Below are 26,936 nucleotides of genomic sequence, written 5' to 3'. Positions count from 1 at the left end.
GAGAATCTTGTTTGTCATGGTCTGAGAGTCCTTTAAGTGCCTTTTGGCAAACTAAGCAGGCTGTCATGTGCCTTTTACTGAGGAGTGGCTTCCGTCTGGCCACTCTACCATAAAGGCCTCATTGATGGAGTGCTGCAGAGATGGTTGTCCTTCTGGAAAGTTCTCCCATGGTCACAGAGAAACTTCTAGAGCTTTGTTAGAGTGACCATCGGGTTCTTGGTCACCTCCCTGACCAATGCCCTTCTCCCCTGATTGCTCAGTTTGGCCGGGCAGCACGCTCTAGGAAGAGTCTTGGTGGTTACAAACTTCTTCCATTTAAGAATGATGGAGGCCACTGTGTTCTTAGAGACCTTCAATGCTGCAGACATTTTTTGGTACCCTTCCCCCAGATCTGTGCCTCGACACAATCCTGTCTCGGAGCTCTACGGACAATTCATTCGACCTCATGGCTTGGTTTTTGCTCTGACATGCACAGTCAACTATGGGACCTTATATAGACAGGTGTGTGCCTTTCCAAATCATGTCCAATACATTTTATTTACCACAGCTGGACTACAATCAAGTTGTAGAAACATCAAGGATGACCAATGGAAACCGTATGCACCTGAGCTCAATTTCAAGTCTCATAGCAAAGGGTCTGAATACTTATGTAAATAAGGTATTTGTTAATTTTAATACATTAGCAAACATTTCTAAAAACCTGTTTTCACTTTCTCATTATGGGGTATTGTGTGTAGATTGATGAGAATAAAAATAAATAAAAAATGTTGAATAAGGCTGTAACGTAACAAAATGTGGAAAAAGTCGAGGGGTTTGAATGCTTTCCAAATGCACTGTATATCACTTTGAAATTGTTCCCACAATAGTAGGAACTATTAGAAAGTACACTTAAAGTAACACTTTAGATTAGGCCCAACAAATTAATTCAGGTTAATTCTTAAATATATTTTTGTTCCATATCATTGTTACTCGTTCAGCGCATTGCAGATAGAAATGTATTGCACAGAACTGACATGACGCTTTCAAATAATAATCAACTTATAGAATGGACATTCCTTTTGGCTTCTCAACGTTCCACCTTATTAGAGCTTCAACTACATGCCAACAGGGGAACGAGGACAGCCACATCACCCGATTTACAAGTTTACCAGTATTATAACATAAATGGTGTCAAGGGCTTCATCATTATGCATCAATATCATATGTAATTTACATGTACTATCATCACTAGTAAGACCTATTTTGAGATGGGGATACACGGTGAAGGGGTTGCTTCACTTCAAGTTTGCACATGAAGCTTTTGACACTTTTTTTTATAAGAATATGAGTGTGTAGGCTTTTTGTTCCTGTCTTACTCCTCGTTCCTAACTACAATACAGAATTACACACTACATGGAGGAGAGGAAAGTCACCACAAGATTAAAACAGGGTGGAAACAAAGGCCCTAAGACAAAGCAGTTTGTCCTGAAATGGTTATACTGCATACAATTCAGTGTTATGAGATGACACAGCCACAATGCATCAACTCTAATCCTCTGCATCAGGTTTAGTATTTCTCTTTCCATGAGGATTTCGTCATGTTTGTAAATTCATGATTCAGGCATAGTCCAAGAAGACATAGGTTTATTACATAGGTAATATTCTCAACTGGACAGTAATTCTTCATGGTCGTCCCTTAGCAGCTTATCAGTCAACTTGTTATGGCAGTGATAACTCTTATGGGAATTTGACTGTTATGACGCGGTCCATGATGTGCTTGAGGAAGAAAAAAAAGCATGAATAAAACCAAAAGGCAGTTTGAATGAGACTATGTAGATACAGAGGCTATGTAGATACAGTTGAAGTCGGAAGTTTACATACACTTAGGTTGGAGTCATTAAAACTCGTTTTTCAACCACTCCACAAATTTCTTGTTAACAAACTATCGTTTTGGCAAGTCGGTTAGGACATCTACTTTGTGCATGACACAAGTAATTTTTCCAACAATTGTTTACAGACAGAATATTTCACTTATAATTCACTGTATCACAATTCCAGTGGGTCAGAAGTTTACATACACTAAGTTGACTGTGCCTTTAAACAGCTTGGAAAATTCCAGAAGATGATGGCATGGCTTTAGAAGCTTCTGATAGGCTAATTGACATCATTTGAGTCAATTGAAGGTGTACCTGTGGATGTATTTCAAGGCCTACCTTTAAACTGCTTGACATCATGGGAAAATCAAAGAAATCAGCCAAGACTTCCGAAAGAAAATTGTAGACCTCCACAAGTCTGGTTCATCCTTGGGAGCAATTTCCAAATGCCTGAAGGTACCACGTTCATCTGTACAAACAATAGTATGCAAGTATAAACACCATGGGACCACGCAGCCGTCATACCGCTCAGGAAGGAGACGCGTTCTGTCTCCTAGAGATGAATGTATTTCGGTGCGAAAAGTGCAAATCAATCCCAGAATAACAGCAAAGGACCTTGTGAAGATGCTAGAGGAAACGGGTACAAAAGTATCTATATCCACAGTAAAACAAGTCCTATATCGACATAACCTGAAAGGCCGCTCAGCAAGGAAGAAGCCACTGCTCCAAAACCGCCATAAAAAAGCCAGACTACGGTTTGCAACTGCACATGGGGACAAAGATCGTACTTTTTGGAGAAATGTCCTCTGGTCTGATGAAACAAAAATAGAACTGTTTGGCCATAATGACCATCGTTATGTTTGGAAGAAAAAGGGGGAGGCTTGCAAGCCAAAGAACATCATCCCAACAGTGAAGCACGGGGGTGGCAGCATCATGGTGTGGGGGTTCTTTGCTGCAGGAGGGACTGGTGCACTTCACAAAATAGATGGCATCATGAGGCTGGAAAATTATGTGGAGATAGTGAAGCAACATCTCAAGACATCAGTCAGGAATTTAAAGCTTGGTCGCAAATGGGTCTTCCAAATGGACATTGACCCCAAGCATACTTCCAAAGTTGTGGCAAAATGGCTTAAGGACAACAAAGTCAAGGTATTGGAGTGGCCATCACAAAGCCCTGACCTCAATCCCATAGAAAATTTGTGGGCAGAACTGAAAAAGTGTGTGCGAGCATGGAGGCCTACAAACCTGACTCAGTTACACCAGCTGTCAGAAGGAATGGGCCAAAATTCACCCAACTTATTGTGGGAAGCTTGTGGAAGGCTACCCAAAACGTTTGACCCAAGTTAAACAATTTAAAGGCAATGCTACCAAATACTAATTGAGTGTATGCAAACTTCTGACCCGCTGGGAATGTGATGAAAGAAATAAAAGCTGAAATAAATCACTCTACTATTATTCTGACATTTCACATTCTTAAAATAAAGTGGTGATCCTAACTGACCTAAAACAGGGAATTTTTACTAGGATTAAATGTCAGAAATTGTGAAAAACTGAGTTTAAATGTATTTGGCTAAAGTGTATGTGTATGTAAACTTCTGACTTCAACTTCTGACTTCAACTGTATATATTTCTATGAAAGTGGGACCTATTGGGGCGGTAAGCAAATTGAAGTGGGTCTAGGGTGACGGGTAAGGTGGAGGTGATTTGATCCTTGACTATCCTCTCAAAGCACTTCATGATGACAGAAGTGAGTGCTACGGGGCGATAGTCATTTAGTTCAGTTACCTTTGCCCTCTTGGGTACAGGAACAATGGTGGCCATCTTGAAGCATGTAGGGACAGCAGACTGGGATAGGGAGAGATTGAATATGTCCGTAAACACACCAGCCAGCTGGTCTGTGCATGCTCTGAGGACACGGCTAGGGATGCCGTCTGGGCCGGGGGCACTGTATTATCCTCAAAGCGAGCAAAGAAGGTGTTTAGTTTGTCTGGAAGCAAGTCATCGGTGTCCGTGATGTGGCTGGTTTTCTTTTTGTAGTCTGTGATTGTCTGTAGACCCTGCCACATACAACTAGTGTCTGAGCTGTTGAATTGTGACTCCACTTTGTCTCTATACTGACATTTCACTTGTTTGATTGCCTTGCAGAGGGAATAACTACACTGTTTATATTCGGCCATATTCCCAGTCACCTTTTCATAGCTAAATGCGGTGGTTCGCGCTTTCAGTTTTGCGGGAATGCCTCCATCTATCCACAGTTTCTGGTTAGGGTAGGTTTTAATAGTCACAGTGGGTACAACATCTCCTATGCACTTCCTTATAAACTCACTCACCGAATCAGTGTATAAGTTGATATTATTCTCTGAGGCTACCCGGAACATGTCCCAGTCCGCGTGATCAAAAGTATTCTGAAGCGTGGATTCCGATTGGTCAGACCAGCATTGAATAGTTCTTTGCACGGTTACATCCTCTTTGAGTTTCTGCCTATAGGGAGGAGCAAAATGGAGTCGTGGTCAGATTTGCCAAAAGGAGGGCGGTGGAGGGCCTTGTATGCCTCGCAGAAGTGATCCAGAGTTTTGCCAGCGCGAGTCAATACAGTGCCTTGCAAAAGTATTCATCCCCCTTGGTGTTTTTTCTATTTTGTTGGATTACCCCTGGAGAACGGAACGGACAACGAGAACAGATTGTGGACTGTGAACTGGTTGCTGAATTCCCCCCTTTCCCACAGTGTGCAAATCTCCCTAATAAAATTCCTCATTTGTATTCTAGTTTTGCTTTGTGTGTGTGTTTGGTTATTGAACTTGGTGACGTGGAAACCCCACCCCCATGAGCCTCCTACACTTGTTATCTAGAGACTGGACATTAGCGAGTAATGTACTCGGAAGCGGTGGGTGGTGTGCGTGCCTCCTAAGTCTGACTAGAAGACCGCTCTGACACCCTCTTCTTCGGCGGCGTTGTTTTAGGTCTGCCTCTGGAATCAGTTCAAATGCCCTGGGTGGTGCGGACAAAGGATCCGCTTTGGGAAAGTCGTATTCCTGGTCGTAGTGCTGGTAAGTTGACAGCGCTCTGATATCTAATAGTTCTTCCCGGCTGTGTGTAATAAAGATTTTCTGGGCTAACAATGTAATAAATAATACAAAAAAACCGAAATACTGCAAAGTTTCCTCAGGACTAGAAGCAAGGCAGCCCTCTCTGTCGGCACCATTTTTAACGTGGATCTTCTGCAATACGGATTGAATCCAGTCCTTAAATGCACAACAGGGCCTGGGAAGCTCACAGGGATCCACAGTACTCCATTAATGATCTAGTTTTCAACTCTATGCTTTAAAAAAAAATGTACGTATGAACTGTCATTTAGATTTAAAAGGTCAAAATGTGGACTCAAATGTAATTTCCCAGGGCCCGAGACTTGGTTAGTCCTGCCATCTGCTGCAGAAGTCATAGTAAAACTCCTTGTATGCCATTTTTAAACGCAGTCTAAAGTCAGAGTTATGTTCTGATTTTGAAGGGGTCCCTGATGCTATCACAAGTAGTCCCGGACCAAAAAAAGTTTGGGAACCCCTGGGATAGGGAACAATGGAATGGACGGTCTGACATGCCTTTTTACCGACAGCACGACAAATAAGATTAGATCATAATTCAATACAGTAAAGTGCAAGGATACAATTGATATCATCATAAATGTCAACAAATAAACAAACATATAATTGCCATAGGGAGTAGTATTTCCCATGTTGAAATGATCCACTTTTGCTGTCAATGCTACAATGGGAAGAAATGTCTGTTTTCCCCTGGCTCTCCCCATGTCCTTGGAATGTATGCTGGCTGAACTTGACCAAAACAACTAATGGGGGGCCCGGATTAGAGAATGTGCAGTTCATTCATTAAATTGCTATACTAACAGGATATCTTTTTCACAGTTAATACAATAAACTATATGACATATGTACAAAAGACAAACATCTCTCTATTACATACTGTTATTTTCAATTATACATAAATATACACATACATGATTTATTTTTTCTCTCAGTAAATACAAAAACAGAATCTGTTTAGCCATCTTTGTTCATCACCACACACACACATGTACTTAAAACTGATTGCCTGGGGTCTGTTTCAGCACTAGCCGTTTCCATTGCTTCAAGCCCCCATCAATTTAAGGAAACAAGACTATGCTTACATGGCTAATGCTGGAACTCATCTGCCATCAGGCTAACATGAACTTGACTGTGTAAACTCTATGGACAATAATACTGATAAGCCATGCAAAGAAAGAGAGGGGGGGGAAAAAAGCAGCATGAACTCTCACCAGTAAACCATCATGCCTCAGAAATCCACTTAAAGGAATGTCATTATGGGGGCTTAGGAATGAAGAATGACACAGGGCCTCTAAAAGTCGTACATTTCCCAGAAGCCAACAGATTTTGAATCAGGAGCGGTGAATCTCAATAGAATATCCCCCCTTTACTTCATTCCCACTGGTCTGAAAGAACTGGTCAGGAGAGTGCAGGTAAAGGAAAGAATACGTATGACTATTGTGATGCATTACCCAAAACATATAGTCTACCGCAAAGAGAAAGAGGCCGCTTCCAACCCTACGATGCTTGAGTCTCACAAGATATGCTGCCAACGTCTTATGAAATCCAATCAAGGCCAAAGGAAAATCTTTGAAAAGAGCCACCCTGGTTCCTCAAGTGAATTCTTTGAAAAAGCAGATGATTGGGCAAGGTTTTTCTATTTAGCCTGTATGAGGGTGGATAGCTGTGTACCTGCGGGGTGATTAAACCTATACCCATGTTAAACCCAGTCCGAAAACTTCCTCTGATACAAGGAGTAACAGACAGTGAAAATAGATTAGTGACCACCCGCTTGCCCAGTCACTGCACTACAGGAGCTGACATTTTTGCAGACCCAGAGCCGCTGACTACACCATCACCCTATGTTAGTACCTAGAGGGTAGGAGCTAGTGCCTACGTAGGAGCTAGTGCCTACGTAGTAGGGGCGGTTTCTGGAAAGGGCTAAACTGTTCATCGGGGTCTGCATAGACATCTGTTAGTTGACCCCTCCAGGCCTCAGTTTTACAGAACGGACTACTGAAACAAAACAAAAAAAGCAACTTACAGGCAATTACGTGATGTGTTAAAACCAGCAAATCTAGTCAGGTAAACATAAACATGCCAGTGGTCTCTCTAAACCCTACAGCCAGTAAACTTGGCCAACACATCTAACCACACATAGAAGAGGAGACTTCCCTACAGCTTGCATTGAAGTCAATGCAATTTGCAGTGCTGTCGTAAAACTATGTTAATTTATTTTCTGTCTTTTTAAGTTTAAAATCCCTTGATATCTTCATGTGTCCTCCTGCTGCCCTCAGACTAAAATAGCTACTCCATGTGCTCATTTGAGTTTCGCTCGTTTTTATGAGTAACACGGACGTACATGCTCATCTCATGTGTATTTAAGTAGATGGGTGACTTGTTAATGTTTTTATTGTGCATGGTGCACTGTTGACTTCCACAAGTAGCTATATGACTATTCAAAATAAATATAGCTGATATGCTAAAAAATAGTTTTACATAAGGTGGGGGAAATAAGGGGGTCTTGGGTTCCAAAGAATCAGACACTATTGCAGTGTGTTCAACAAGTAACTTGATTACCTCTGAACGATGATGAGGACTCTCCCCTGTGCGAGTGTGTATAGTGGTGGTGTGTGTGTCTGTAGTTGTTCTGTGTTTGTAAAGTTGTGGTGACTAGCTGGTCAGATAAAAGTCAGTAGTTCACATCCAGCGCTCTGTCCCAAAAGAGGCGCTGCACATCCAACATGGCAGCCAGCTCCAGAACGTGCTTCCGCAGGAAGCTGCTCTCCACTGTGTCCTGTTTAGGTAGCTGAGGGTACGATTCCGGGAAGCTCCTGGAGTCCTGCAAAAGGCAGACAGAGAGAGACGGATATTACATTTACCCCCAAATGATCATAACTTCTGTGAATAACTATGGGAGATGTAACTAAGTACCAAGGGCACAGTAAAAAACGATTTACCTGGAAGAGCCTGTGCATTCTCAGTGTAGCCGAGCAGAACACAAAGCGGATCAGTAACAATCGAAGGAACTCGTCACCGTAGAACTGTAGAAATGCTTGGTCTGTGAAGGAGAAATTCCACCGTTATGGTTGTGACATTTGCACTTAAAATGACAAAATGTATCACAGAATTGACAAAAAAATAAAGTACCTATAGCTAGTGAGCGTGTAATCATCTGGCCAATGTCACGGAACACCTTGCATAGAAACTCGTCAGCCTTCTCCCACAATCCTTGGCGAAGGCTGCTCAGGCCACACACGGAGAGGAAAGCCAGAAGGGGGCAGTACAGGAAGAGTGTGAAAAGGCTGCCGCGCTGGGACTGGTCTGCGAGAAGAAGGAGACGGAGGGTGACAGACATGAGGCATTTATACAACGGTCTTTCTCAGAACACCTACAAAAACAATGTCTCATCTCACATGGCTTATTCTGACCACACATTTCTAAACCAATCAATAAAATTCATTCAAATAATTGCAGAATCCAATGGAAAATAAGTAGGCCTAAATGAGGACAATGGCTGGTTTTAATAGGCCAACACATGGGAGAATCAACTGACAAGCTCTGAGAGCCATTTTCTAGGATAGTTTACACACTTTAATTGCAGACTTCAACAATGAAAGTAACTGACTGTTGCCTGTAACATGCTAATTAAGAGGAGTACTTGTCACTGTTCTAGCCGGCTACCACCCGGTATTCTACCCTGCACCTATGTACATAGTCATTGAATAAATAATAAATGTTTATTTACTGTTTTACCAACTTTATATGTATAGAATGTATTCTAGTCATGGCTCATCCTATACAACTACTGCTGTACACACCTTTTCTATTCATATACTGTCTTTACACACCATTATACAATATGTACAGTGGGGCAAAAAAGTATTTAGTCAGCCACCAATTGTGCAAGTTCTCCCACTTAAAAAGATGAGAGAGGCCTGTAATTTTCATCATAGGTACACTTCAACTATGACAGACAAAATGAGCAATAAAAAATCCAGAAAATCACATTGTAGGATTTTTAATGAATTTATTTGCAAATTATGGTGGAAAATAAGTATTTGGTCAATAACAAAAGTTTATCTCAATACTTTGTTATATACCCTTTGTTGGCAATGACAGAGGTCAAACGTTTTCTGTAAGTCTTCACAAGGTTTTCACACACTGTTGCTGGTATTTTGGCCCATTCCTCCATGCAGATCTCCTCTAGAGCAGTGATGTTTTGGGGCTGTTGCTGGGCAACACAGACTTTCAACTCCCTCCAAAGATTTTCTATGGGGTTGAGATCTGGAGACTGGCTAGGCCACTCCAGGACCTTGAAATGCTTCTTACGAAGCCACTCCTTCGTTGCCCGGGCGGTGTGTTTGGAATCATTGTCATGCTGAAAGACCCAGCCACGTTTCATCTTCAATGCCCTTGCTGATGGAAGGAGGTTTTCACTCAAAATCTCTTGATGCATAGCCCCATTCATTCTTTCCTTTACACGGATCAATCGTCCTGGTCCCTTTGCAGAAAAACAGCCCCAAAGCATGATGTTTCCACCCCCATGCTTCACAGTAGGTATGGTGTTCTTTGGATGCAACTCAGCATTCTTTGTCCTCCAAACACGACGAGTTGAGTTTCTACCAAAAAAGTTCTATTTTGGTTTCATCTGACCATATGACATTCTCCCAATCTTCTTCTGGATCATCCAAATGCTCTCTAGCAAACTTCAGACGGGCCTGGACATGTACTGGCTTAAGCAGGGGGACACGTCTGGCACTGCAGGATTTGAGTCCCTGGCGGCGTAGTGTGTTACTGATGGTAGGCTTTGTTACTTTGGTCCCAGCTCTCTGCAGGTCATTCACTAGGTCCCCCCGTGTGGTTCTGGGATTTTTGCTCACCGTTCTTGTGATCATTTTGACCCCACGGGGTGAGATGTTGCGTGGAGCCCCAGATCGAGGGAGATTATCAGTGGTCTTGTTTGTCTTCCATTTCCTAATAATTGCTCCCACAGTTGATTTCATCAAACCAAGCTGCTTACCTATTGCAGATTCAGTCTTCCCAGCCTGGTGCAGGTCTACAATTTTGTTTCTGGTGTCCTTTGACAGCTCTTTGGTCTTGGCCATAGTGGAGTTTGGAGTGTGACTGTTTGAGGTTGTGGACAGGTGTCTTTTATACTGATAACAAGTTCAAACAGGTGCCATTAATAGGCACCAGGTAACGGGTGGAGGACAGAGGAGCCTCTTAAAGAAGAAGTTACAGGTCTGTGAGAGCCAGAAATCTTGCTTGTTTGTAGGTGACCAAATACTTATTTTCCACCATCATTTGCAAATAAATTCATTAATTTGGATTTTTTTCTCTCATTTTGTCTGTCATAGTTGAAGTGTACCTATGATGAAAACTACAGGCCTCTCTCATCTTTTTAAGTGGGAGAACTTGCACAATTGGTGGCTGACTAAATACTTTTTTGCCCCACTTGACTTATTCCACATTTTGTTGTTACAGCCGGAATTCAAAATTGATTAAACATAAAAAATGTTCTCACCCATTTACACACACAATACCCCATAATGACAAAGTGAAAACAGGTTTTTAGACATTTTTGCCAATTTATTGGAAATTAAATACAAAAATATCTCAGAAGTATTCACACCCCTGAGCCAATACATATTAGAATCACCTTTGGCAGCGATTACAGCTGTGAGTCTTTCTGGGTAAATCTAGGTGCTTTGGACACCTGGATTGTACAATATTCAAGCTCTGTCAAATATTTATTTATTTTTATTTAACCTTTATTTAACTAGGCAAGTCAGTAAAGAACAAATTCTCATTTACAATGACGGCCTACCCCGGCCAAATCCTAACGACGCTGGGCCAATTGTGCGCCGTTCTATGGGACTCCCAATCACGGCCGGTTGTGATACAGCCTGGAATTGAATATGAAGTCGATCATTGCCAGACAACCATTTTCAAGTCTTGCATTGATTTAAGCAGATTTCATTCAAAACTCCGCCACTCAGGAACATTCACGGTCTTCTTGGTAGGCAACTCCAGTGTAGGTTTGCCCTTCTGATTTAGGTTATTGTCCAGCTGAAAGGTGAATTCCTCTCCCAATGTCTGGTGGAAAGCAGACTGAACCAGATTTTCCTCTAGGATTTTGCCTGTGATTTGCTCCATTCTGTGTATTTTTTATCCTGAAAAACTACCCAGTCCTTAACCATTACAAGCACACCCATAACATGATGCAGCTGCTACTATTCTTGAAATTGTGGAGAGTAGTACTCAGTAATGTGTTGTATTGGATTTTCCCCAAACATAACACTTTGTATTCAGGACAAAAAGTGAATTGCTTTGACACATTTTTTGCAATATTACTTTAGTGCCTTGTAGCAAACAGGATGCATGTTTTTGAATATTTTTATTCTGTACAGGCTTCCTTTTCACTCTGTCAATTAGGTTAGTATTATGGAGTAACTACAATGTTGTTGATACATCCTCAGTTTTTTCCTATCACAGCCATTCAACTCTATAACTGTTTTAAAGTCACCACTGGCCTCATGCTGAAATCGCTGAGTGGTTTCCTTCCTCTCCGGCAAAGGAGTTAGGAAGGATGCTTATATCTTTGTAGTGACTGGGTGTACTGATACACCATCCAAAGTGTAATTAATAACTTCACTATGCTCGAAGGGATATTCTGTCACGACTTCCGCCGAAGTTGGTGCCTCTCCTTGTTCGGGCGGCGTTCGTCGGTCGACGTCACCGGCTTTGTAGCCGCCACCGATCTACGTTTCCTTTTCCATTTGTTTTGACTTGATTGTACACACCTGGTTTCCATTACGTTATAATTTATTCACTATTTAACCCTCTGGTTCCCACATGGTTTTGTGCGTGTTTGTTCTTTGTTAAGTGGTCAAGACTTCTGTGAGCTGGTGTGTTTTTACCAGCGTGGAAATTATTGTTGTGTTATTTTCGAGTAAAGTATGTTTTTTTACTCATTTCTGTGTCCTGCGCCTGACTCCGTCCTACCCGCTGCACACTGACACCTGACATATTCGATGTCTGCTTTACAAAAAAAGCAGTTATTTACCAGTGAAAAACCTCCCGGGTCTATGGTTGTATCATTTTTAATTAATAAGTAAAACATTTGAACCACATAATTCCACTTTGATATTATGCGGTATTCTGTGTAGGTCAGTGACCCCAAGAAATTATCTAAATTTTGTACATTTCAAATTCAGGCAACAAAATATGGAAAAAGTCAAGGGATGTGAAAAGTTTCTGAAGACATTGTATATTTATTTTCCGGTGTCTGACTTGGCTCGTTCTGATATTTCTTAGTTACTTTATTTTTCTGGATTATGTGTATATTATGTCATTATTTATTTTAATTATTGATAGGTATTACTGCACTGTTGGAGCTAGAAACACAAGCATTTTGCTGCACGTGAGACAACATCTGCAAATTTGTGTATGCGACCAATAAACTTATTTGATTTTGATTTGAGAACCAAGCTAAAATAATAGTGACAAACAAACCTTGCATGCTCTTTGGATAGACTGTGGGAGATAGAAGACACACCAGCGGCTGACCAAAGAGATTAGTGAAATTCTACATGGAGATACAAAAAAGCATTAAATATCAGCATTAGTAAGGATCACACCAGAGTGAATTCCCAAAAGGAATAGCCCAATTTTCCATAAATGCATCTTAAAATGAGTCAAACAAGTTGTTAACAAAAGGTTATCCCCTAAGTAAGCTCTACATGCCTTGTTCTCCATCTTGACTCCATGTCTTGAATACTGGTGCTCCCCCAGTGTTGTGTTTTGGCACCTTGATTATTTTGTTTTTATACAACTAATAATAATAATAAGATGAAAATCCAATGAACTACCATCAACCAATTTAAGTATGCTGATGAAAATCCAGTGAACTACCATCAACCAATTTAAGTATGCTGATGAAAATCCAGTGAACTACCATCAACCAATTTAAGTATGCTGATGAAAATCCAGTGAACTACCATCAACCAATTTAAGTATGCTGATGAAAATACAGTGAACTACCATCAACCAATTTAAGTATGCTGATGAAAATCTGAATGAAAACAATTTGTAGAGTGTTTTGGCAATGTCTGAAAAGCGCCTCAAAGTTACCATTACCATCACCTTAACACATTTGTTTTTAATTGTGATGAATGTAATTCTCACCAACCTTATAGGCTGTGCTGTTGGCGGAGTCCACAATGACAAAGAGCGGCTTCCGGGTGAAAGGGAACAAGTCCCCAGGGTGAAGGCTAAGGCATACAGGAGTCAACAGTCATTGCATGTACACGCGCACACATTGTACAAACAACCATTTCTGGCAAATATCGTAGAGTGTGTTTATAAAAAACATGGGCTGTGCGAAAAGTTCAATGTCACTTTTTAAAGGCCAATACTGTACATGCATCTCATGTCTGCCAAACGTTAGAAAACATTGAGGACAGTGGACTGTCAGCGCCTGATCTTTACCAGTGCATCTCTTTTTGGGCGTGGTTCCTTTTCTGCACCGTCTCCCCGTTGACCACATCACGGTTCGTGTTGGTGAGGACTCCTCCAAAGTCATATGGTCCTGATAGAAAGACAAAGTTAAATACATTTTTGGGAAGAAATGATCAGATTAATTTCAGCTCCTGCTTCAAGAAGCTGATCAGTGAGTGTGTGTGTGTTTACAAAATGTTGGTGTACCCTCATAATCCAAGCATCCAGTAGGGAAGACTCCAGTGGCTGAAAGATAGACGAGCAGCACACTGTTCACTGGCAACTCCTACAAAACAACACCTCAAATCAGCCAATACCATCATAAATGTTTTGAGCTTGGTCAAACCTACATTAATGTATTTAAAATATACATTTAAAGAAAAAAATCTATTTACAGTGTTAAATAAACACATATGTGAAAACAATATTTTTGGAGAATTCTTTTTTCATTTTGGCTTTATAATAAGGTTGGTTTGCAACATGGAAAATAGTTGTGGAAATCTGTTGCAGCTTAAATTGACAAAAAAAATCCACAATGCAATGCACTCTATGGGCTGACTGGCTAGCTAGCTAGCAAACGTAGCTACACTTAATAATACCAAAGACAAACAGTTTGTTTAGGTGATTTTACAGCTATCAATTTAGGAGTCTACAATCTCACCATGTTCAACCTGCAGATCAATGTTCCTCACAGAGTGGAGTCTGACATTAGCAATGGCAGATATACTTTTGAGGAGATGGGAAACGTTGCCATTGCTACGTCAATGGGCTGTTCGGTGCATTCTGGGCGATTCTGGGACAAGTACCACTCTTCTTCAAGGAGTGAATGGGAGTCTATTGCACCAACATTAGCACAAATTTCATCAACAACAAGTACAACATTACAAATCTTTTCAGAGATGTGAGATAATTAACTTGCTATCTGTAATATAGTATAGCTTTGGAATCGTGACATTACGTACTTTAAGGAAAATAGGCACGTTCCTCGACATAAACACTGACTTTGAGAAGGGATTGCATGGCGATTAGCTTAACAACCGCGTGACGCAGGGTGACAAAGTGAACGCGATTGGTCAACAGCCTGCTGGGTGGGGCGTTATACATTCCTTCATTCATTGGATTCCTATCTCCTTTCTATAATATCTCTGGCAACGACACCTTGCAATGTACCCTGGACTAAAGAGGTAGACAAATAGGAAAAAAGTGCTAGACCCTCTGTTAAATTACACATTTCTCGAGGTAGGAATATCACTCGAATGAGCCATTGCTCATATTTTAGAGAAGACATCTTCCCGAGTTATGACATCGGTCAGTATTGAAATCTGACATGTATGATAGACGTTTTAGTGATTTAAAATGCATATCCCTATTAACTTCCAGTGTAGTGAGAGCGAATTTATCACAATGCTACGACATACCGGATGGATTTCTGCCTGCTTGAACGCCAATAACTCAGAGACACATGAAAACATGAAATGACCCAGGGAATTGATAGAACCTTTCCTTCAATTTAAATTTAGTTGAATTCTGATAGGATTCCATTAGGATGTACTCTGAAACAGGATATGTTGTTTCTTCTGTTCAGTGGTTACATTTCCATTGGGTAAGACTTGATTTGATGTAAAATTATCTCAGAGGTAAGCTAGACTGATCATTTTTAGCACAGGACTGTACCACTAAAATGGACTACATAGAAGTTGGCAATTGGCAATTTCCAAAAACCACCGGAGCTTAAAAAAGGCAGATACAGGTGGGAGTGATGAAAAATAGATTAAAAGTAGCAACAACTTTCTTCAGCTCAGCCAAGCATGGCTAAGCCGACATTTTGGAACATGAAGGCAGAGCAGAGGGGACGGGGGACGGGGGGGGGTCAGATGGAGACTGACCTTAAAGGAAGCAGACAAAAAGGTGAAGAGCTGGCTGAACGTTGGCTTGTACAGCAGGTACTTGTGAGGGTTCTCTCTCTTGGCTGGCTTCTCGCTGGGTTCCTGTGAAGGAAGACATGGGGTAAGGGCCTGTGAAGGAAGAAAGTGAGTAAGCAGCTGTTTAAAGGACAGGTTTCATGCAGGGTTGCCAGCGCTGCCTTTCGCCCGAAATCGCATGAGACTTTTACATTTGCAATATTCTGGATGTGTCGTTGTCCACAAGACATTCATGTAATAAGCATTTTCAGTATTCCCCCTCACCAATGTTCCATGTTTAGATGTCGTTGTGGCCAGGTTGACTGGTTCCCGCTCCAAAGCTTGGAGAATGCGGAACATATCGATGGTTAGCTCACTGAACTTCACCTGACAAACACAAAATAATATAGTTTAGAATGTGGGTCTACAGACTGGTCTAGGGGTCGTTATAGGGCTGGGCTTTAGACTAGAATGTATGCGTTCAAACACCTGGTTGTTGCAGTTGCCAATGATTAGTGCATCTGCCAGGGTGAGCTGACCAACCACCATGCCCTGTTCCAACGAAGGCATGCCCCCCTCCTGTAGCCGATTGGATATGATGACCACAGTATTTTCATTGTTCAGCACCACAACTGGGTCTGCCTGCTCACAGAAACAAACACACACTTTACAATTGTATCATGCACAGCTTCCCTTGTACTCCTTTGTGCACACCATTCCAGTAGCACGTGTGTGCTACTGGATTATCTTTCACTCAAATTAAAGATTTACAGAAATGTACAATCATAATTTCCCCCCCAAAATCCAGAATGAAATACAGTACTTCATGTTGAATAGGTTAGTCACTGGTATGTACTTTAGTAATGGTCGTTGGGCAACATCCTTCTTATCTAATGTTTGCTGACCTGTCGAGGCCTCCTTTAAGTGCTGCTATATCCTTCATTCATAAGTTATGATGACATTTCCCCCTTTCATAGTAGGCAATAGGCAGTAGAAACAGAAGGTAAAAGGCATCAGGTGATTCAGTCGGTTATTCTTTGGGATCTGACCTCCACAAAAGCTGCCACTTCCTGTAAAACCAGATTCCATTCTAACTGATCTTCTGTGTTGAATCGCTGCGTATAGTCCTCAATTTCCTCTGACAGCTCCTACAGGAGGGGAGACAGATATTATGTACACAAACATACTAATGCATGTACAGTTTAGGAGGATCTTAATGTAGGATCTTAAAGGAAATATATTTCAATTACAGTCAGAGGTTTACTAGAATAAACGTTTCAGGCTGAAACTTGTGTTCTTTGTTCCTGTGTTTTCTGTTTCTCCACTTTATACGAAACCCCAATATAATAAAACAATACAAAAAAAAAGGCCGAAATAAATACAAATGAGATTGAAGGATTCAGAACTTCCTCTGGTTCTTGTTTGTTTTTCTCCGGTTTCTTACCTTGACCAGCACTTTCACTTGGTCCATCTTGTTCAGAAGTAAACAAACTACAATGTAGCGGGCATAATACCGAAGTTTCTTCACTACCAACTCAGGCCTGACATGAGGGGCGGAGACAATAGAAGGAGAGTTGTGTTACAATCTAAGCAAAATACAGTGAGTCATTCCTGGTAAGCACAAAAACACACAAGTCAAATGTTTTGCACCAGGACTAAATTAATCGAGCTTTTGGAACATTCACGCTGTCATCAACAATTTTGTCACTGCAGGTATTCTACCATTACAGTGCATTTGGAAAGTATTCAGATCCCTTCACTTTTTACACATTTTGTTACAGCCTTATTCTTAAAAATATATAATAATTTCCCCCCTCATCAATCTACACACACACACACAATATCCCATAATGACAAAGTAAAAACAGGTTTTTAGAAATTCTCGCTAATATTTTTTTTTAAAGGACATCTCACACTTACGTAAGTATTCAGACCCTTTACTCAGTACTTTGTTGAAGCACCTTTGGCAGCGATTACAGCCTTGAGTCTTCTTGGGTATGACGCTACAAACTTGGCACACCTGTATTTGGGGAGTGTGTCCATTTCTTCTTGGCAGATCCTATCCTCTCAAGCTCTGTCATGTTGAATGGAAAGCGTCACTGCACAGCAATTTACAGGTCTCTCCAGAGATGTTCAATCGGGTTTAAGTCCGGGCTCTGGCTGGGCCACTCAAGGACATTAAGAGACTTGTCACAAAGGCACTCCTGCATTGTCTTGGCTGTGTGCTTAGGGTCATTGTCCTGTTGGAAGGTGAACCTTCGCCCCCAGTCTGAGGTCCTGAGCGCTCTGGAGCAGGTTTTCATCAAGGATCTCTCTGTACTTTGCTCCGTTCATCTTTCCCTCGATCCTGACGAGTCTCCCAGTCCCTGCAGGTGAAAAACATCCCCACTGTCACGCCCTGACCATAGTAAGCTGTTTTTCTCTGTGTTGGTTGGGGCGTGATAGTGACTAGGGTGGGTCATCTAGGTGTTTGTATGTCTATGTTGGCCTGATACGGTTCCCAACCAGAGACAGCTGTTTATCGTTGTCTCTGATTGGGGATCATATTTAGGTAGCCATTTTCCCCATTGTTAGTTGTGGGATCTTGTCTACAGTAAGTTGCCTTTGTGCACTCCAGTAGCTTCACGTTTCGTTTGTTCTTTATTGTTTTGTGAGTTTCTCTTTATTAAAATTATGTGGAACTCTATGCACGCTGCGCCTTGGTCTCATCATTAAGACGATCGTGACACCCACAGAATAATGCTGCCACCACAATGCTTCACCGTAGAGATGGTACCAGGTTTCCTCCAGACATGACGGTTGGCATTCAGGCCAAAGAGTTCAATTTTTGTTTCATCAGACCAGAAATTCTGAGAGTCCCTTTGCCTCATCTGTGTATCTGTTTTGGCAGTATGCAAATTGGAGTGGGTCTAGGGTTTCTGGGATGATGGTGTTGATGTGAGCCATGACCAGCCTTTCAAAGCACTTCATGGCTACAGACGTGAGTGCTACGGATCGGTAGTCATTTAGGCAGGTTACCTTAGTGTTCTTGGGCACAGGGACTATGGTGGTCTGCTGAAAACATATTTGTATAGGCCTCCCGAGTGGCGCAGTGCCACTAGAGATTCTGGGTTCGAGTCCAGGCTCTGTCGCAGCCGGCCGCGACCGGGAGACCCATGGGGTGGCGCACAATTGGCCCAGCATCGTCCAGGTTAGGGGAGGGTTTGGCTGGCAGCAATGTCCTTGTCCCATCGCGCACTAGCGACTCCTTTGGCAGGCCGGGCGCAGTGCACGCTGACACGGTCGCCAGGTGTACAGTGTTTCCTCCAACACATTGGTGTGGCTGGCTTCCGGGTTAAGTGGGCATTGTGTCAAGAAGCAGTGCGGCTTGGTTGGGTTGTGTTTTGGAGGATGCGTGGCTCTCAACCTTGGCCTCTCCCGAGTCCATACAGGAGTTGCAGCGATGAGACAAGACTGTAACTACCAATTGGATACAACGAAATTGGGGAGAAAAAAGAGGTTAAAATAAATAAATAAATAAAACATGTTGGTATTACAGACTCGGACAGGGAGAGGTTGAAAATGTCAGTGAAGACAATTGCCAGTTTGTCAGCGCATGCTCGCAGTATACGTCCAGGTAATCTGTCTGCCCCTGCGGCTTTGTGAATGTTGACCTGTTTAAAGGTCTTACTCACATCGGCTGCGGAGAGCGTGATCACACAGTCGTCCGGAACAGCTGGTGCTCTCATGCACGTTTCAGTATTATTTGCCTTGAAGTGAGCATATAAGTAGTTTAGCTCGTCTGGTAGGCTCGTGACACTGGGCAGCTCTCGGCTGTGCTTCCCTTTGTGGTCTGTAATGGTTTGCAAGCCCTGCCACATCTGATGAGCGTCGGAGCCGGTTGTAGTACGATTCGATCTCAGTCCTGTATTGACGCTTTGCCTGTTTGATGGTTCGTCGGAGGGCATAGCAGGATTTCCTATAAGCTTCTGGGTTAGAGTCCCGCTCCTTGAAAGCGTGCTTCCTGCCCTCATTTTTGTTTGTAAGCAGGAATCAGGAGAATAGAATTATGGTCAGATTTTCACTAGGAGTGGATGAGCGTTTTCTTGTTTGCTTATGGCAGAATACAGCTCATTGAATGCGGTTTTAGTGCCAGCATCGGTCTGTGGTGGTATGTAGACAGTCCCCCTTTGTCTTACCAGACGCCGCTGTTCTATCCTGCCGTTACAGCGTATAACCAGCTAGCTGTATGTTGATAATGTTGTCGTTCAGCCACGACTCCGTGAAGCATAAGATATTACAGTTTTTAACAGTCCCGTCGGTAGTTTAATCTTCATCGTAGGTCGCCGATTTTATTTTCCAATGATTGCACGTTGGCTAGTAGAACGGAAGACAGTGGGGGTTTGATTGCAGATGATTTTGAGCATTAGCGTTACACATGAAAATAATTCGTTATTAATAGTTGCCTTGTTTTTTGAGATATCAATACCAAATTCAGTGTGGTTCATCTTAAGGACATCCATGTAGGTGGTGGGCCGTAGCAAGCTATCTGCTTTAGTTTTCGAGATGATCGATATCTGTCGAGGGAGGGGCTGGTTTTTACATATTGTGGATATCTATTTCTTCTGAACACATTTCCGTTTTTTGGCAATGTCAATTCTTACACATGTAAATACTTACTTTTATGTTCGCTAGCTGGACAGGCAAAAGCCGCCAAGTACTAAACTGTAAACCAATCAAAACTTGTGTACTATCCATGGTACTATCTCTACTGATCACATCTGCCAATCACGTTATCCATTTCTAAGGTATTAGACAGCTGGTGACATCTCGATAGAGATATCCGTCTGACAGATTGCTATCAAGTCAAGTATTTTTTACTTGTAATCTAACTTTATAGTTATAGAAACGTGATACCATCAATGCACGCTGTAAAATGATTCCCAACTTAGAACACAGCAACCTTAGTAATGTAGCTAGCTAGTTACGACAAGTAGATCTGTTGTTAGTTATCAGGAGCAGATAGCTTTATCACTAGCTAGCATGTCATTCGGGGACAAGGATCATTTTAGCAAGCAGTTTATTCAGAGTAATAATTTAAGATGACAAAAATCAATAGGACAAGTAGTGTAAATAAAACTAATACAATCAAGACAGGACCACTAATTTCATTCATACTGACAAATAAGAAATGTAACATTATCCCTGTCAATAGTTGGAGTACGATGGTTGCAGAGCACCCTGTCTCGGACTGTCAGGACGTTCATTTTCTAGTTTACAAACTACATTCCTTTGCTGTGATTATTTATTTGATTCATTCTTGTCTCTCGTGATCTAAACAGCTCACCTGTGTCCTGTTCCCAGAGATCAACCAAGTGCTATTCACCAAGCAAGGATTGATTCACTCACCTGTGAGAACCATCCTACTGCAGTTTGAACTAGCCCTCCCGTCACTATTTAGCCATTGGGACAGCATATGCATTTGCCGGTTATCTTTTCTTTGTGGTTTTGTCTTACACAGTCTACTGTAATTTAGATTTGAAGAACACCAACTACAGATACACATGCTTGTTTGAGCATCTCAAAGACTAAATTCAATGTAGAATCAGTTTAACAAGTGACAGAGTATTTTACTGTCGTAACATGCAGTGGGGAGCCCACGCTTTTGTCATAGATGGTAGAGTTCTCGTCTCTGGACCACGCCAGCTTCAGATTGCATTCTGTTAAGGCACTTGTCTCTCTCTACATCGGTCAGCTACATTGGTGAACGTGGTGGGATTCTTTCCATACGTCAATGAGGCCTGGGAACACAAATGCTCCTTGTGCGGAGGGGGAATAATTAAGCATGCGTTGATGACAGCTATACAGTATCCATCAGAGGCCCAGGCTTTGGGCATAGATGGTAAAGCTTTCATTTCTAGACTGAAACATTATAAGATTGTGCCCTCGACAGCACTTGATATGCACTGATTGGTAGGTTACACTATATCAAATTAAATTGTATTGGTCGCATACACATATTTAGCAGATGTTATTGCGGGTGTAGCCAAATGCTTCTGTTCCTAGCTCCAACAGTGCAGTAATAACAATTCACAGCAATACACACAAATCTAAAAGTAAAAGAATGGAATATATAAATATATAAATATTAGGACGAGCAATGGCGGTGTCCAGAGAATATATATACACAATACCAGTCAAAAGTTTTAGAACACCTCATTCAAGGGTTTTTCTGTATTTTAACTATTTTCTACATTGTAGAATAATAATAAAGACATCAAAACTATGAATTAACACATATGGAATCATGTAGTAACCAAAAAAGTGTTAAACAAATCAAAATATATTTTAGATTATTCAAAGTAGCCACCCTTTGCCTTGATGACAGCTTTGCACACTCTTGGCATTCTCTCAACCTGGAATGCTTTTCCAACAGTCTTGAAGGAGTTCCGACATATGCTGAGCACTTGTTGGCTGCTTTTTCTTCACTCTGCGGTCCAACTCATCCCAAACCATCTCAATTGGGTTGAGGTCAGGTGATTGTGGAGGCCAGGTCATCTGTTACAGCACTCCATCACTCTCCTTCTTGGTCAAATAGCCCTTACACAGCCTGGAGGTGTGTTGGGTCATTGTCCTGTTGAAAAACAAATGATATTCCCACTAAGCGCAAACCAGATGGGATGGCATATCGCTTCAGAATGCTATGGTAGCCATGCTGGTTAAGTGTGCCTTGAATTGTAAATAAATCACTGACAGTGTCACCAGCAAAGCACCCCAACACCATCACACCTCCTCCTCCATGCTTCACTGTGGGAACCACACATGCGGAGGTCATCAGTTCACCTACTCTGCATCTCACAAAGACACGGCGGTTGGAACCAAAAATCTCAAATTTGACCCAAAGGACAGATTTCCACCGGCCTAATGTCAATTGCTCATGTTTCTTGGCCCAAGCAAGTGTCTTTTTCTTATGTGTACTTTTTATTTTTCTTATGGTGTACTTTAGTAGTGATTTCTTTGCAGCAATTCGATCATGAAGGCCTGATTCACGCAGTCTCCTCTGAACAGTTGATGTTGAGATGTGTCTGTTACTTGAACTCTGTGAAGCATTTAATTGGACTGCATTTTCTGAGGCTGGTACATATCCTCTGCAGCAGAGGTAACTCTGGGTCTTCCTTTCCTGTGGCGGTCCTCATGAGAGCCAGTTTCATCATAGCGCTTGATGGTTTTTGTGCAAATTCAAGTGCAAATTTTCCGCATTGACTGACCTTCATGTCTTAAAGTAATGATGGACTGTCGTTTCTCTTTGCTTATTTGAGCTGTTCTTGCCATAATATGGACTTGGTCTTTTACCAAATAGGGCTATCTTCTGTATACCACCCCTACCTTGTCACAACACAACTGATTGGCTCAAACGCATTAAGAAGGAAAGAAATTCCACAAATGAACTTTTAACAAGGCACACCTGTTAATTGAAATGCATTCCAGGTGACTACCTCATGAAGCTGGTTGAGAGAATGCCAAGAGTGTGCAAAGCTGTCATCAACTCAAAGGGTGGCTACTTTGAAGAATCTGAAATCTAAAATATATTTGGATTTGTTTAAAACTTCTTTGGTTACTACATGATTCCATATGAGTTATTTCATAGTTTTGATGTCTTCAGTATTATTCTACAATGTAGTAAATAGTAACAATAAAGAAAGACCCTTGAATGAGTAGGTGTCTTTTGACTGGTACTGTATACAAAAGTATGTGAGCACCCGTTCAAATTAGTGGATTCGGCTATTTCAGCCACACCCGTTGCCAAAAGGTGTATAAAATCGAGCACACAGCCATGCAATCTCCATCGACAAACATTGGCAGTAGAATGGCCTTACTGAAGAGCTCAATGAGTTTCCAACAAGAGTGGTGTAAAGCTCGCCGCCATTTGACTCTGGAGCAGTGGAAACATTCTCTGGAGAGATGAATCACGTTTCACCATCTGGCAGTCCGACGGACGAATCTTGGTTTGGTGGATGTCAGGAGAACGCTACTTGCCCGAATGCATAGTGTCAACTGTAAAGTTTGGTGAAGGAGGAATAATGGTCTGTGGCTATTTTTCATGGTTTGGGCTAGGCCCCTTACTTCCAGTGAAGGGTAATCTTTACTCTACAGCATACAATACGATTCTGTGCTTCATACTTTGTGGCAACAGTTTGGGGAAGGCCCTATCCTGGAACGCCAATTGCTAGGCCTAATCAGTGCCCGACCTCACTAATGCTCGTGGCTGAATGGAAGCAAGTCCCCGCAGCAATGTTCCAACATCTAGCAGGGGTGTCAAACTCAAATACCCAGTGGGCCAAAATGTAAAACCTGAACAAAGTCGCGGGCCAACATTGAACAAATGAACCTTTTAATATGGACCCAAACAAGTTTTGCTTTAACATTGAATATGGAACAAGCATCGCTTATTACCATACAATATATAATTTAATAGTGGAGACATGCAAAATCGAATTTCAAATGAAAAAACACATCAATGGCATTCATTTATTAAATAAATAAAATTTAAATAAAAATCTCTTTTCTATTTGCAGCCTTCTGATTTAAATACCAAAATAAACGTTTTCCACTGGCTAATAATTTTACAAATAAAATGATAATAAATCAATCAACCATTCAAGCCCATGCCTTGTAGCAAGAAAAAGTGCACAAAGAAAACGTTAATTATTGCACACTGATCCAATCTGATGTGCCCAAGCCAGATACCTGGCATCTCTTCTTGGATGCTAGTTCATCAATGTCTGGGCTCAGGCTCTGAGCTGAAGAAATCCTCAGTATCGAGCGAAGGTGTTCATCAGTCAGACGTCTCCTGTGAGTTGTTTTGGTCATCTTCATCGAGGAGAAAAGTTGCTCGCATAGATAAGTGCTGCCGAACATGGAGAGCATCTGAGCAGCTTGGGTGCGGAGCTGAGGCATTGTGTCAGGGATGAACCGTGGAAACTGTGCGGCGCCCACAGCATCATACTTTGACTTCAGCGTGTCGTTGCACTGGAGTTCAATCAGCTCCATTTGGATGTTGGTTGGTGCATTTTCCACATCAACTGCGAAGGGATTACTAAGCAGTTCAAACCTACATTTCTGGACATCGAAGTCGGCAAATCGCCGGCTAAACTCAGCGGCGAGAACACTGAGTTTTTCAGCAAACTGTGCGCATGGGAACACGGCGGTAGAGATCTGCGCTTTTATGGTTTGGCAGCAGGGAAAATGGCAAGGGTTTCCTTGCAGCATCTGATTCTCCCACAGGCACAGTTTAGTTTTAAAGGCCCTCACTGCAGCGTACATGTCTGTGATGATGCGCCCCCGCCCCTGAAGCTGCAGGTTCAGCGCATCGAGATGGCTCGAGATGTCACAGAGAAAGGCCAGCTCACACAGAAACTTTTGCTCCCGGAGCTCTGCTGTATCCTTCCCTTTGGTTTCCAGGAATTGACATATTTCCTCACGCAGCTCGAAACATCTGTTCAGTACTTTTCCTCTGCTTAGCCATCTCACCTCTGTGTGATACGGCACGTCTGCGTATTCCGAACCACACTCCTCTAGAAAAAATTTAAACTGGCGGTGATTCAGACCTTTGGCTCTTATAAAGTTAACTACCTGTGTTACTGTGGTCATAACATGTTCCATCTTTAGGGCTTTGGCACACAGTGATTCCTGATGTATGATGCAGTGGTAAACAGTTAGCTCACCTGCACAGTTCTCTTCCCGCATCTTCTCCCGAACCATGCCCACCAGTCCACTCTTTTTACCGCACATCGCTGGCGCACCATCTGTCGTTAATCCAACGAGTTTATCCCACGGCAGCTTTATTTCAGTTACACATTTGGAAACCTCCTCAAAGATTTCCTTTCCTGTGGTTGTGCCATGCATTGATTTGAATCCTAATAGCTCCTCCGTAACACACAGATTTGAGTCCACTCCACGGATGAAGACTGACAGCTGAGCAGTATCAGATGCGTCGCAGCTCTCATCCACAGCGAGGGAGAACGCAACGAAATCTTTTCTCTTTTCCATCAGCTGGTCATACAGATTGGTGGCAAGATCACATGTGCGATCAGCTACTGTGTTCCTGCTCAGGCTCACGTTTGAAAATGCTTGCTTTTTCTCTGGGCATACGAGGTCACAAACTTTCATCATGCACTTTTTCACGAACTCTCCCTCATTAAAGGGCCGGGCTGATTTTGCGATCTCTGCTGCCACTATATAACTAGCCTTTACAGCAGCCTCACTTTGTGATGTGGCTTTTTTGAACATATTCTGTTATGAAACCAAACTTCTTTTCATCTCCTCTACTTTCTGGCTCCTTTGAGTCATGTCCAGGTCCTTGTATTTGTCATGGTGTTTCGTTTCATAGTGTCGTCTAATGTTGTACTCCTTACTTACAGCCACGTTGACTCCACAAACAAGACAAACAGGTTTGTCTTTTACATATGTAAACAGATATTCTGCCTCCCACTTGTCCAGAAAGCTCCTGTTTTCTGCCTTTCTTTTCGCCATTTTTGGGAAGGGATAGCGCGCTGACAGTTGTAGCGTCTATGTTGCTATGACTACTGTCACAGAGGAGAGGGCGTTTCTGGGTCCTGTCCTGATTGGCGCGCGAAAACAACAGCAGAGCATTATGGGATTCGTAGTATTAGCGGTGAATGCGCTGTATAATACCGGCGGGCCAGCTCTAGTAGTAATTCGGTATTGTCTCACGGGCCAAATATAATTACCCCGCGGGCCAAATTTGGCATAGCAAAGGGGGCGGGGGGACCAACTCCGTATTAATGCCCATGATATTGGAATGAGATGTTCGACAAGCAAGTGTCCACTTACTTTTGGTCATGTGTGTTAATCTTCGAACGCATCAACGTTATTTTCTCAAACTCTTTAGGGACTATTGTGATGAGTCCAAAGACTACATTTGGAATGAATATGACTTTAAGTCCTAATTATTTTAAGCATTAGTGTTACATAGTCAAATAAGTGAATTGTTAATAGTTTACTTTTTTTTAATTTTTTTAAAGATATCAATGCCAAACAATCTGGTTCATCATGGTAATGTCTTTGATGATCCTAAGTTTCAAGTTGGTAGGCCATGTTGGAGGGGATTTACAAAGGATTTAAATAGACACGTAAAATCTGATTTATCAATAACTGGGCCAGCTCTTAACCGATCCCTTAGATTTTCACAAACTAAGTTAAGTGATGTACCATTGGCCTACATACTGGTGTCATTTGGATTTATGGTTCATGAGAAGTTTGTCCAAGATGGAGGAAAATCTATCCTGACAGACCTTATGGGTCCTTGAGGCAAATTTGTTCACCACGAGGAAAGAAACCTCTATACAAAGTGTCAAGTCTCTAGGTCAAACCAGGGCGACGGATATGACGGTTTTTAAGTGAGACCGCGTATAACAGCGCCACCTATAGGCCAATCTGCCATTCTTTTTGACAAAGTTACTTATGGGCTCTAGTTTCAGTGCGCCAAATTAGAAAGTTACCAATCTACACTTGAGTTATTTAACCATGTGAAGGAAAAAATAAGAATTGAGAGAATAACAATGTTGTTTCAGCTTTGCTGTGCACCCGTAAATTATGCAACC

General features: G+C 42.0%; 1 protein-coding gene and 1 pseudogene across 1 annotated transcript; both read right to left on the bottom strand.

The window, feature by feature from the left end:
- Positions 1–7,622: 7,622 nt before the first annotated feature.
- On the bottom strand, positions 7,623–17,376 carry LOC120021835 (protein SCAI-like). The gene is made up of 13 exons (XM_038965685.1): positions 17,354–17,376; positions 16,778–16,874; positions 16,383–16,481; positions 15,823–15,975; positions 15,619–15,720; positions 15,319–15,420; positions 13,640–13,718; positions 13,424–13,523; positions 13,125–13,206; positions 12,449–12,521; positions 8,081–8,254; positions 7,891–7,991; positions 7,623–7,772 (listed from the first exon to the last, which is right to left on the bottom strand). The coding sequence occupies exons 1-13, from the start codon at positions 17,374–17,376 to the stop codon at positions 7,623–7,625; spliced, it is 1,335 nt and encodes a 444-aa protein (XP_038821613.1).
- Positions 17,377–24,018: 6,642 nt separating this feature from the next.
- LOC120021834 lies at positions 24,019–26,051 on the bottom strand (annotated as a pseudogene).
- Positions 26,052–26,936: the final 885 nt, after the last annotated feature.

Source organism: Salvelinus namaycush, chromosome 26, assembly GCF_016432855.1.
Source record: "Salvelinus namaycush isolate Seneca chromosome 26, SaNama_1.0, whole genome shotgun sequence".
NCBI classification, from domain to species: Eukaryota; Metazoa; Chordata; class Actinopteri; order Salmoniformes; family Salmonidae; genus Salvelinus; species Salvelinus namaycush.
Note: the sequence above shows the minus strand (reverse complement) of the source record. Positions and strands in the feature narration are given on the sequence as shown.

Coding starts and splice junctions, on each gene's coding strand:
- LOC120021835 (XM_038965685.1), bottom strand. CDS start 17,376: ATGGACACACTCCCCAAATACAG. Junction 15,976..16,382: donor AAGTGGCAGCTTTTGTGGAG/GTCAGATCCCAA, acceptor TTCTGTGAGCAG/GCAGACCCAGTTGTGGTGCT. Junction 15,721..15,822: donor TTGGCAACTGCAACAACCAG/GTGTTTGAACGC, acceptor TGTGTTTGTCAG/GTGAAGTTCAGTGAGCTAAC.